Source organism: Vanellus vanellus (assembly GCF_965231255.1).
Source record: "Vanellus vanellus genome assembly, chromosome: 1".
Lineage (NCBI taxonomy): Eukaryota > Metazoa > Chordata > Aves > Charadriiformes > Charadriidae > Vanellus > Vanellus vanellus.
This window is the reverse complement of record NC_138905.1, coordinates 39,624,696-39,638,231: the sequence shown is the minus strand read 5'-3', so window position 1 is coordinate 39,638,231 and position 13,536 is coordinate 39,624,696. Positions and strand designations below refer to the sequence as shown.

Here is a 13,536-nt window from a genome sequence, read left to right as displayed (position 1 = left end):
TAAACCTAGATATGTTGATACTTGGAATCGTGAGGGGCTAGTGATACTTGGAATTGTGACCCAGAGCAGATGGGCGCTACGCAGGCGGGAAGGCTGCAATGCCCAAAGGGCCAGTCCCCAACAAAGGAGGTGTTGATTTAAAGAGTGAGTGCTATCCAGCGCTGATCATGTTAGAAAACAGCACCCACTTTTTCCAGAAATTGTGCATTGCAGTAGCTTCCTACCAGGGGTGTTGTTTGAAACAAATCAAGTTATTTTGTTTTATCTCAAGACCTTTGGGTATTATTTTGTGGCACACACTTAATACGTAAGTTATAATTGGTCATAAAGTTTCTACTGAAAGGGAAACTATTTGTGTGCAACAACCTTTATGAAAATTCCCACTTTTCCTCTAGAATGATAGTTTTCTAGTGGAAAACTTAGTGGCTAAAAATGGAAATATTTTTGTTTGGGAGGGAATGTTGCCGCAATGTATTGTGGGGGATTAATTTGCATGTCTTCTGTCCACATTGTTCATATGGTTCAATGTGTTCTTGCGGTTCTTATGGCTTAGAGCTCTCATCATCCATTACTTCTCCTGTGTGGTAGTTATAATTTGAGTTTTATGAACTGTTTCCTCTTTTAAAATTTTCTATTTTTGATTTTCTAGGTTTGCCTGGGATTCCTGGCTATCCAACAGCTCTGTCAGAGTTTTGGTGCAGGCCTGATTTTGAGGCCTGCAGGTCATAGACATTGTAATGGCATATGTGCCAATTTTGCTTACAGTATTGAAACCATGAGCCTGGTGCGTCTGGGTAGCTCTGAGTGTTAGATGTGTGCTGTTATGGTACATGTATATTGATTTCTGCCAGGGAGAAAATAGACGTGGTAAAGGAGTGAGACATTTTTGTTGCATGGGGATACAAATCCAATTTAGAGAGGAAAATGGAAGCCCCTGGTGTCCCGTGCATCATGACGTTATTTCCCATCTGAATAAATTTTAGCTTTTGCCTGAAATATTCTAATTGAATTTACTTTTGGACAGAAGTATTTAAGGGAAATGTAGGCAAAACACCATTTTTCAGTAACACTAGTGCCAAGCTTCTGAAGGGTACTCTTCTGTAGTCTTCAAGGCAGACGTAAAATTCTTTATGCCTGCTTTCTGCTATTGTGTATCTAGTTCAAGAGGCTTTTTGTTTTTCTGAATGTTTCAGACCAACCTTCAAACATGTATCCTGTTGTGTTTTCCAGCAAGCTGAACATGGAAAAAAGGTTCAAAAGTGCACCCTTTATTAATAATTACAAGTGCGTGCTGTACAGTGAATGTGTATTGTTTTCTGTGAAGGAAATCTTAGAAGCCTTGAAGTGGGGAGAGACCAAGTGGATAAACAAGGAGGAAGGCAGTTGCCAACAGGAGATGTATCTGAGGAATAAACAGCTTTGGGAGTTTGTCGGCTTAAGGTCAGGATTTACAAAACCAGCACATTAATAATGGACCCAGTCAGTAAGTGTTGAATTGAATGTCTTCAGCTGCTGTTCCCAAGTTGGGTATACCTGCAGGGTAAATCTCACTGCTGAGGGTTCACAGCTCTCAACCATCTGTACACGTAAATAAACTGGCTCTTCGTTGCTGACTGCTGCCAGCTGGGAAAATGCCTTCCTTTACGTGGTATTCCAGCCAGGAAAAGTGTTCCCCCAGCAAGTCCACAAAGACCAGACTTGATTCCCGTCTGTCACTTCTCAAAAACTTCCCATCTTGCCAGACAGTAAGCTTGCTGCCTGTCTGTGGAAGTGAGAAGTGATCTCTCAGTTTCTTCTACTGAATCTTTTTTTGGATAAAAATGGTTGGTGGCCTAGGGGTTGGAACAAACATCTCCCTGTTGCCAAAGCTGGGCTCACTCTAGCAGCATCCTCCTGCTCTCTGGCCAAATCACTTGGGGTGGAATGACTTCAGCAGAAGGGATGAAGCACCTTTCTCAGCATTTAGATTATTTCTCTATGGAGGTTTGGATGTCTCTGGGCATGAGGAGAGTTTTGAGGATTTACCTAATGCTTACAGTACCAGCAAGGTAGTATTTAGGGACTTGCATCCTTTTATGGCTCTGGGCTTTCATTGCTTTTCAAAGTCTCAGTTTCTAGTGTCTTTCATGATGCATCAGCCTTCTGTACTTAAAATGCTGAAAATCCCCCTGAAACCCTGGATTGAACAGTTTGAGAAGAATCGGTTGGGGCTTTCCAGCTCTGCGGGGAAGTTTGGGAGAACATCTGGGATTGTGGATAATCCCATCCAATTAAAAAAAAATCCTGCTAAAATGCCTTAGTTTTGCAGTGATATTTTGTTGTTACTTTCAGATTTGAATGCCTTACTGAGGAGTTCTGAAACATAATGTGAAGAATAGAAATGTGGTTAACCTTACGAATGTAAGCGGTCAAGTTCCTTTAGCCATCAGAGCTAGATTGCTTTTAATGAAGGTGTAGGCAACAAGGCATGTTTTTGGGACACATAGAGTCTGGATTAAGGCCCACAGCTATCGGGTGCTCTTCCAGTGATACTTAAATCACTACAGGTTTATTGTATAGGGATTTTTTAGCCTTTTTTGATTAATAGATTCACATGTCTTCTGTATTGCTCATGTGGATCCCTATGTAGTGAGTAACAATGTCCTGAAAACAGGTTTGCCTTTCCTGATGCCTTGCGAGTACCCCGAGATCCCCCTGGACCTAAGGGCCACAGCCTGAAACCCAGGGTATGTTGCAGAGAGGTGAAAGGAAGAGAAATCACTTACCAGCCATCAGCTTTCTCCTCTCACAAATTCTTCGAGTCCAGGTACTGAAATGTCTTCCTTATCTGACTCTTGGTGTCACAGCTTTTTTGGCAGATAGCGGTGGAGGAAAAAGGGATTTCCCAATATTATCCATAATACCTGACGAGCAAATTTGTAGTACTTGAAAATGGGTCAGGAAGCGCAGCTTCTTTGAACAAATTTGTGTGTGCTTATTTGCATAATGCTATATTGCTTCATTACATCTGCCTGTTCCTGCAAGGCTGAGCTGTCACCTAATGTTCTGGTATGAGAGCAGTTCTTACCGTCTGGTAACGTTTGTCAGTAAAGAGCCCCATCACCATCTGATGCAAGTGGAAGTTTTGCTCTGCCCTCGTTGACCAATTTTTAGCGTAGCCTGAAACAAAATTGTTCCATTACCCAGATGCACACAAATGTGTGATTAAGAAAACAAACCTAACGATAATTTTCATTTGAAGTGACCTAAATTGATGTCCTGATTCCAGGAATTATTCAAATCTTTGCAGACAGGAGCCTCTGGAAGAGGTGAGGATGGTGGAGCTGCAGTTAACTCTTTGGGGTGCAGTCAGTTCTTTGGCTTTGCTCTGCACCAAAAGCCAGTGGGAAAGTGTTATTGACGTAGCAGTGATAGCACCAAAAGCTGGAGAGAGGGCAGTGGATGGTAGCTAACCAGAAAACTCCAGTTTCATGAAAATCCAAGTTTCATTTTGCTTTTTGATCTGAGTATAATATTGTGTTGGAGAAGGATATCTGGAGGTCCACGTTAAAAATGTGAATGAGCTTCCTAAATATTCTGATATTTAATACAGTTCATGTGTGTCGGATGTGAGCTGACCTTGTGAGGTTTCTGTTTCACAGGCTGTTCTAGAGAAGCTCGTGAAGCAGCTGAGCCTTCCCTATCAGATCTGAACTCAGCGTGCTGAATATGCTGCACATGGGAAGAGTCCTGAGAAACTCTGAAGGATGGCGCTTGGTGGTCCTGCAGCGTCTTGTTAGGGTGGAGGACTGAGAACTGCAGAAGATTCACCTGGATACTTGATAGTCCTTTGGAAAGGCGAGCAAGGCCTGATAGTGTTTATAGCTTACACGCCTTTTGTTGGATTGTTTATTCCATTCATGGGGCTGGATTAAAAGTGTAAGAGCAGAAGTACTCATTTGCTGGTATGAGCTTGCTCTTTGCAGGGAGAGTTTGGTGATACAGTTGTGACAGCAAATCTTCCTTAGTGCAGACAATTCTTCAGTGGAGGGGAAAAGGGCAACTGAAGCTTCTCACTCCCCACTTTCTTCAGAGGTCTTGATAAAGTCTTCTGGTAAAGCCCGTGTCAGCTTTGTAAATGCGACTGATTGACATTTATGCCAGTTTACCTCTCCTGAGGTAACTAAGGCCAGTGACCTGTGAAGGTTTCAAGTGGGCCTCGAAGCTTTTCCTTTTAACTGTGTTTATATGTGATATACACACATTTTATGTGTCTTTGTGTATGTGTATATATGTGTATATATATGTGTGTATATAATTTTTTTTTTTGCTCCAGGTGACTTTGTTTAATACTGTCATGTGCTTGGGTGTCTCCAGAGTACCTACTTCAAGTGGAATAGGAATGGCTGACAGGACCCAGAAAAACCCATACTTCTGGATTTCTCCCTTCCTAAGTCCCTTTCTGGTTGCTGGGTTGGTGTGACACACATGTACAGGCATCTGCGGATGCACCCTGTTCTGGAGAGCTGAGCACTCATCTCTCGCCCCAAGGTCTCTGGTGCAGACAGGGGAAACCTGCCAACTCTCGGTGCCCCCCAACTAGAGTGGGTCGGTGAGTTCCCAGAACAGTGCTCTCGTGAGCAATGTGCTCTTTGTGTTTCTAGTGGGAAGCTGGCTCCAGCCTTTTTGCCTATTTTAGCTTACACGACATGTGGCTAAAAACAGATAACCCGGGAAAACAGCATCATAATTGCTAGGCTCTAGCTGTTTTGTTTGGTCTCCTTTTGGCCCCATAAATCTCACATTCTTGACAATAGTCCCACTGCAACAGGAAACTTGCTGACTCAGAAGCTCTCCTGGGAGATGGGCAATAGCATAACCTCGGGCTGGGGAAGGGCTGAGGTATGGGCTGTTGACCTTCTAGGGATGGATACTAACTAGAAGACTACTGTTAACATCAAGGGAACTGTCACCTCCTTCTCTAGCAGCCCTATTATACACAGGAACTGAGCAGCCAGGGCCTTACCTTCAGGAGACTATGCTGAACTCAGAGCCTCAGTAGATGTGCTGGTGCATGGGCAGTGTCTGCACACAAGTACTTCACCTTAGATAACGTTGCTTCCCTTCAAAATGGCTTTATTTGACTACTCAAGAGGGTGTGGATTCATTACATGATAGAACTGATGGTACTTGGTAAATCAAGGTGCATAAGGCAGGAGCCATTTCTTAACCTGAGTAACTGTTTGTCACTGAATTTTGGATTATAAACCAGCTTGCAAAATTCTGTTCCCAGTTAGAGTGGTTTTCTCTGAGGTACACTATGTCAGTAATTCCACTTTGCCATGTCACTGAGTCACTGCTGTGCAACCACACCACATTAACAGGAAGCACAGAAGTTTCAGTTCACCTGATCTGACTATTTGCAAGACATCATTGGATGTATGTAGGTCACTATATAAAGTGTCAGAGTTTCATAATACATGTGTGAATTTACACTCTGAATTAAAACAACTAACCATCTGGTGGAAGGGTTAATAGCAATGTGTTTGGTGGGGTGAGGCTGCATGCTCTGAGATGGTTTGAATTCTCTTTTTTCCCATCTACGTGAGCTAAGTGATGGCTCCTATCGACAAGCCTTATTAAAATTTTTGTTTATGCATTATTGATGTCAGCAGCAGTTGTCTGCAGAGGTAGGACCACTGGACTATTGCACTTCCATTGACACTGGTTTTGGTTTTTTTGTTTGTTTTCATATTAATCACTGAATCCTCCTGGCACTGCAATAAAAGTTACCACATCAGCGGTCCTGGGGTAACAGTGGTAATGTTGGTAGCAGCTGTATGATGGAGTTTCAGCGTGTCTCTGGGTGGCTTTCTCTTGGAGCTCCACTATGTGAATGTTTCTGAGATGAGAACAGAGTTATTTAACCCTTTTTTTTTTTTTTGTCCCAGAATGTAATGTAAAATTGAGACCGTGATGAACTATTTGCTCCCTTCCACTTAGAATTCTCAATTTTATGAAGTTTATGATATAGCATGTTACACTTAGAAGACATAGAAATTATGTAACAGAACCAAGAGAAGGTCAGAAACAAAGATGTTTGGTGAAATATTAGAGATATAAGCAAAAGTGTTACAGTCAGAGGAAATGCGTTGCTCACTGTGTAATAAAAGTGTTACTGTCAGGGGAGGTAGGTGAATTGCACATCCTCTGCAAAACCCTGAGTCAGCAGTGTCTGTGCTGAGGTCTGACACAAGTTTGTCCCAAAGTCACCCCTTACTTCTGGGCTAAGCAGTTTCAATGATAATACTACTTCTCCTTCCAAAAGATTCAGTGTCTTACACAGCATTAAACCTATGATGAAAAAAAACAAAACTATAATGGTTGAATGCTGTATGTCCTCTCCCAGCCCAGTATCTCTGTTGATATAATTTCCTCCACAGAAAATTAATCCCTTCTGCCATTCCTGATCACCATACCTAGAAGACACTTGCCTATGTACTCGGATGTTTCCATAATGAATGGCTGAATTACAGAAAAGCTTATTTTCAAGCTTCATAAAGAAGAATCAGCTTCCATCACTGATGTTTTCATCGCTGGACGGAGGGACGACTAAAATAAGGTTCCACTGGAGCCTGAGCTGAAAGATTTTTTGAGTCTGCTTTAATCCTTTCAAGCTTGAAAGTCTAGGCAAAAGCAGAGAAGAACTGAGATGAAGCGCAATGGAGCAGCTCACAAATGAGCTGGAACAAAGCGAAGGAGATGAGTGTGACCTGAAAGACATGTCTCCAGATCAAGTGCCTGTTCAGTTTTGGGTACGATGGGGCCTGTGGTCTGTGCGTACAGATATTTAGGGGGGGAGAATTTCATTGTCAGGTAAAAGACCCAAGAGGATGACGCACAGGCTGGGTCTTCCACATTCCTATTCTTGACAGTGTTTCTAGCCCAGTGTCTGATCCTGAGGATGTTTCTAATAATGCAATATAATTCTAGCTGATTGAAAATGTATTAAAGCTCAAGAAAATTCCTGCATGCCAACCTGCCGGTGGTGATACACAACAGATGAACATCAAAGTACAGTATTGGTTATTCACCTGTGGCCTCATTCAAAGTAAGAAGGAAGTGTCTGTGGCTTTTGAGGCAGACGTGATGTAGAGTTCCAGTCCTCCTCACAAAATCCTCTGTCTTCAATATGGGTCAAGAAGTCATTGTCGAGAATATTCAACCGCTATGGTTTCTTAACGCATTAGGGAAACTCCATGTAATTACACTTTAAAAGTTTATTGGTGAGGTCAGTGATAGGATCGATGTTTAACTCTTGGGACGGCACTGGGGAGAAAATACGATTTGTGCACAATTTCAAAAACTTTATTTTTTAATTAATCATACATAAAAACACAATGCGGAAGGTACTTTATAGAAGTTCAGAGGTCTGGTAGTTTTTACTTGAAATAAAAGCATAGCAGGTATGTGTTCTTGTAAGGTTTTTGTATTTTAAACAGTGTTACCAACCTCAAGCATTAAAAATAACTTTAAACCTAGAAAAAGTCATAAAATTAAAAAGGAAAATTACTTTTTCTCCTTCCCTCCTCTCCCTCCCCCCAGTTTTATTTTGGTTTGGTTTGTTTGTTGTTTTTTTTTCCTTTCTTTTTTTTTTTTTTTTTTTTTTTTCTCCAAGAGAACATTGTTTTATAAAGAGAAGCTTGGGACCATCATGCATCATCAGCAGTTCAAGCTCAAAGAGAAATTACCAGTTCCCATACCACTGGCTAGAATACTTGACAATGTCAGCGTAGGAAAGAATTAGTGAGAAAGGCTGCTCTTTTAAGACATGTTCTTCAGACACGTTCTTTCCACTTTATTCTTTCCTCCTGAAGTAAGACTCACCAGAGTAGGTTTCAGCCAGAGTACCGCATTTTAGATTAAATGCAGCTTTCTTTCTGCTGACCTCTTCTGCAGCTGTACAGTTCAGAGCAGTCTGTTTGGAGAGGGGTGTCCAGGTAAGCAATTTCCCTGAGGTTCATGTACAGTGTTTGTTCAAGCCCTTATTTTTTATTGTATGTCCTCCTTAAACAAGAAGAAAGAGGAATTATCCCTCAACTGCAGCAGAAAAGCCCCCAATTCTGTCCTCCCAGACTGGAATAAGATGCAGTGGTAGGACTGTGTAGGTTTTCAGCCCCATCTTTCCATAGGCTGCAATGCTGGACATGTATCTCCCCCCCAGGGAGCTAGTCAGAAGAGGTGACAGCAGTGTCATCCTTGTTCAAAGCAATCTTATGACAGAAATAGCAGACCTTGGGAATGGGAGGCATATCTCCACTTCAAAGAAATTTGGTTGAGATCTTAGAGAGAATCGCTGCAGCCGTAACTGTGGCTATACCGTAACTCAGTGGTACTTCCAGAACCAGCAGTCAACTGATGGAAGGTGGTTGGGAAGAGGCCACGAGTGGGCTGGTGAGCAGCGGAACCATACAGTCTGCTAAAATTAGCATCCAGCAAGATTTTGAATGTTCATTTTTGGGCTGGACCATACTCACAGCAAGCTAGAGGAATGGAAGATAGGTTATTATAACTCACAACTACAAACAAAAGGTTAAATAATGCAAAAGCTTTAGGCGTGTCATAAAAAGGGAATTTGTGAAATAGGAATTAACAAACTTACAATAGGCATTTCGGCATTTCAGTGTATGAAAGGTGAATACCAGAGGCAGGGAGGTAAAAAAATGAAACCAAGCTTTTTTAAAGCTTCAGAAGGAACACATCATGGCACAGCCAAAAACCAGTATGACTGAGAGAAATGGCTGACAATATAGATGGGAGAAAGAGAGCCTTATCAAGCCTAATAATGTTTTCTATGAAAATAATTACGTCCCAGCGTAAGGTTTCTAATAGTAGAGATGACAGACAGAAGAGATGCTGCAATGACTGCAAAGAAAGATTCAGCATCTAATTCCTCATCCCTCTGCCTGATGTTGTTTAAATATCTGTCAAGTGGTTGTGGGAAGCTTGGAACCAGGTGGGCTCCTCACAGCGGTTTGAGCAGATGTGAGTGTCACAGCACCTGCTTGCCCAGGTCATGAACCCTTTCCATGGGATTGGAGCCTCAAGAAGAGGTAAGGTGGGCCAGATCCATGTCTGATAAGAGTAAGTGGCCAACAGGATGGAGAGTTGGGATCTGCCAGAAGGGCAGGAGGATAGGGGGTCTGGACCAGGGAGGGTCCAAACGCTGTTCTTGGCTTTTGTTGTGGGTTTGGGACTTCTGCTGGACGAGCTGGTGGAGAAAGGTGAGAAACCTCAGTTAGAAGCAGACTTTGTTTATCAGACTGCGTTTAACACCTGGAGAGGCGTTTGTGGGAGTGCACTTCAGGGGAGGCCAATCCTTCAAAACAGCATCTCTGTCTGGATTTCTCCAGTTCGGTCTTTAAATGTTTGTCTTTTGGCTAAGTGTAACTCAGCCTCCCTTCTTCTTATCAACCAGCTCCCCCATTGGGTCTGTTAGCCTGGCAAACAAAACATTTATGGAAAAGAGTATATAAATATGTTATTGAATAGCCTTGTGGTACATTTAGGGTGCGAACTAGGTTGTCAGCATCCAGGTCCAGACTTGCTTGCTGCTGCCCGCTGCAGTCAGGATGCTGTTGGAGGCTGGGCATGGGAATGGGTGGGATACCCTGAGACAGGCATGGAAAGGGATGCGGTGATGATGACTCAGAGTGATGGGGTGCAGCTTCAAGCGCTGTGCAGAGCTGATGTGGCAGGTATCCGAGACCGACTGAGGCATGGAGAGATGAATTCATGCTGCGGATGCATCAGGGGAGGCTAAAGCATGAAAGTAGTGCCAGCCAGCCTTTAACTGCTTCCTTTTGGGTATAAGCAAAAGAGCTGGGTGTCTCAGCCCACAAGATAAGGCTGATTACGGCTCTTGCCACAAGAGCAGCCGCCACGAGGGGTGAAGCCCAGTCCCAGGGATGCCCCTGTTCGCTCTCAGAGATGGAGCTGGAGCCTTGTTTTTCCAGGTCAGATTTCTTGCATTTCTCACCTGTGTGCCCTGAGGGCATTAGACGACCAGGAGTTTGCATTTGTACCAGTTCTGTGTCCTCCTGCATTACCATGTCAGCTGGGTTGCAAATTACTCTCTAAAGGGAGCACAGTTTCCCTTTAGCACCCTGCATAATATTTCAGACAGAAGGTGCAGCACTGCCTTTACATTAGCAGAACAGGGTCAGGAACATGGAAATCACCTGGATAAGTAAGTGCATGACCACAGCTCTTCTGATTACCCCTGGTTACAGCCTGGAATACAGATAATTTTTTGGAAAAAGGGAATTTGGAGATTGAGGATGCGATAAATGTAGTGTTGGTGCTACCCAGTTTCTGATCTCTCAGAGAACGTTGCACGGTGATGGGCCAGTGGCTGGTGATTCCAGTGGGCCATTGTGTGGGAAAGGGTGCTGGCAGGGTGGTCAGTGCTTTGGGTCTGGTGCAGTCTGACCTTTTGTGTATACCAGTCAGCACCAGTGGAGCACCAGTCTTTTACTATAGAAGATGAACAAAAATTTATGTAAATTGCATTATCTACTATCAAATTGCCAATCCAATTGGTGTGTTACAATCAGGACAGAAGGCACAAACCCATAAACTTCTCAAATATTTTTGTGCAAAAAATATTCGGGATTCCTGCCCCAGTAAAAGTCCCTGCTTTGCCCTGCATTAAAATTTGGTTTATTTTATAAGAAACTAAAGATTACGGTGGCCTTGAAGTTGTATTTGTGGGTTTTGTAGTGGTTAGGTAGTTCTCAGAAGAGGATACTGGAAAGTAAGAGACTTGCTGATGTCATTTTTAATTCACCACCAGCACCCAAAAAAAAAGCTGAGAGAGATGTTGGCGTCCCTATATAAGGTGCACCTCACCTCCTGCAGAGCACATCAAGAATCACAGCAAAGGTAAGGCTCGCATCTTTGTGCCTCTCCCCCTTTACCTTGCTCTCTCTCCCTGATGCTAACACTGCTCTCTCTCATCAGTGCTGACTGCTGTAGCTGCAACCTGCTGGAACAGACAACTTGGGATCGTGAGCCATGGCCTCCCTGCAGACCTTGACCAAAACCTTCTCAGGATGGGTCGTCTTCTGCTGCTGTTGCTGTCTTCCTCTTCTTCTCACCAGCCCTCTGCCTCCAAAGGGGACAGGACTGGCTTCTACCACCCATCACGCCTGCAAGCTTAGGAAGATAAACTTCCAGCAGCCCTACATCAGGAATCGCACCTACACCTTGGCTAAAATGGTACAGTAACCCACATGTCCTTCATAGCGGGGTCTGAGGACCTCCTCCTCTGCCAGTGCCCTGGCTTCTTCCCTGTGGCATTCTTCTCTCTTTCTCATGACTTTCTCCAGAAAAAAACCCCACGCATTTGCAGTAAGGTAGAGCTTGGGTGTGCGGAGTGGGACAGTTGCCCGCTGGTTGTGTAGCTGGGGAAGCTGCTGCCTCTCCTCCTCCTGCTCCCCAAGGAACAGGCAGCCCCTGGCACTGCACAGCTCCTTCTCTCGAGTGGCTGCCACTAGACTGGGGCAATTGGGAAACATGAGCTTAAATTTCTCTGTTTGCCCAGTCCATTTGAAGCTGGGCCTGCCTGTGACTCCAGCCATGGCCAAGCAGTTCCTTAGGCATCTTAGAGTGTTCTGCTTGGGCAGGATTCGTGGTTGCTCTTACCATGGGTGGGTCCCCCTTGCTATATGCCATTGAGTGCTGCAGCACCTCCCAGCAGCGCTGTGGGCCACCATGAGGTCGGCCACCTGTGGCATCTGGTTTAGTCATCGTAACCACTATGACATCTGACGCTTAAGAGAGGGACAGGAATTCGGACTTCTGCTTATTTATTTTCCAGTGATACTGAGCTTGAATCCCACCCAATTAAGGGGCAAAACAGACACAATGTCCAAGCTTATCTACCTGTAACAGACTGTCTATGGTGTCCATTCCCTCGTTTTACCTGCACTATTATTGATGAAAAACTTAGGGTTTATTATTAATTTTTAGGTAAGGTTTCCATCCCCAGCTGACATTTCCTTTCTGTCATCTCAGGCCAGGGTCTCGGATGAGGACACGGACAACAGGCTCATTGGGCAGCAGATCTATGTTAACGTCAAGGTAAGTCTTACATCTTTGCATCCTGCTGCAGCACTTGTTGATGTCCTGCCATGATTTAACATGACCTCTTACTTGCATATATAGGAAAACAACCGCTGCTACATGATGAAGAGGATTGCGGAGATTGTAGTGGAAGATGTCCTCCTCACCGAGGCCAAGGACCAGTACCCATACGTTGAGGAGGTGGCACAGTTCTTGGCATCTCTGACCTCAGAGCTGAGCAGATGTGTGAGTAGCACCAGGTTTCTTTCCCTTCTCATGACTCTCATTGCTGCTCCTGAATCTCAGAATGCTGCAAACAGCAGCAAAAGGCAGTGATATGAAAGGAAACCTCAGATCAAAGATATCAAACTCGAGGTTGATAGAAAGGTGTGAAAAAGAAAAAAAAAAAAGAACACCGTTTTATACAGCTGCCAGTCTTACGTCTGGATGTTTTCTTTTTTTAGAAATTCTCAGGACACAGAGAGCACATTGAAAAGAACCTGGAAGAAATGAAGACCAAAATGAAACAGGTAAATTTTTTCCCACCATTTAAAAATGACAGTTCCAAACCCCAGTCATTTAGTTGGATTAAGGCTGACCTAATTATGAAGCAAACTCTGGAGATTATTTAGGAGGTGAAGCCTGCAGGGGCAATAAAGAGGGGATTAGTGATGTTTCCATTTCCAGCCCTCCTTCGCTTGTCCTGTTAACTCTCTGCACATGTTATGGTAATTTAAACCTTCAGATGTCAGATTGCAGGTAACTGTATATGCTAGTTTATACCTTATGGTATAATGGGCTAGTATATATCTTATGGTATAATGACTCTAATAGAACTACTTGAAAGAATAAGGAGACTAAGTTCTTGATTCAGTATCTGTGATGAGCCTAATTTCAATTTTCTGAGAAATAACGAGATGCTAAAACTTACATTCTGCTCTTTTCTAGTTGGGAGAGAATGGAAAGACTAAAGCCATTGGAGAACTGGATTTACTGTTTGACTACATAGAAAATGCCTGTACTGATGCCTCAAAGAAGGGAGGGAACAAGAAGAAAAACTGAAAGAATTTCTGATCAGACGTGAAGAGATGTCTCCAAAAAACTGTTGTTATAACTCAAATTGATTAACTATTGCGGACCTCCCCCCCACCCCAAAATACAGTATATTTTTCACTTGTGCCAAAAATAGCAAACAAAGTGGGCACAGACAGAATGCATATTGCTGCCGCCTTTGAAAATGAAAACTCCAGGACAGTGTTTGCAGCTTCATTTCAACACAGGGCATTAGTTATTTTCAAAGGCACTCTCCTGTCTTCCTCATCTCCACAGGAACAAGGCAACTGCTTCTGTGTTTTAAAAGCTGAGATTTGACACCTATGAATCAGCCTTGGTCAAGGTTGGCAAGTGATACTTAGCCAGGATGCTGTGAGC

General features: G+C 43.5%; 1 protein-coding gene across 1 annotated transcript; it reads left to right on the top strand.

Annotated features, from left to right (window-relative positions):
- Nucleotides 1-11,055: 11,055 nt before the first annotated feature.
- IL22 (interleukin 22) lies at nt 11,056-13,178 on the top strand (the record flags this gene model as incomplete). Its single annotated transcript, XM_082489535.1, has 5 exons — nt 11,056-11,259; nt 12,058-12,123; nt 12,208-12,351; nt 12,570-12,635; nt 13,054-13,178. The coding sequence occupies 5 exons, from the start codon at nt 11,056-11,058 to the stop codon at nt 13,165-13,167; spliced, it is 594 nt and encodes a 197-aa protein (XP_082345661.1). The 3' UTR covers nt 13,168-13,178.
- Between the last annotated feature and the right edge of the window lie 358 nt (nt 13,179-13,536).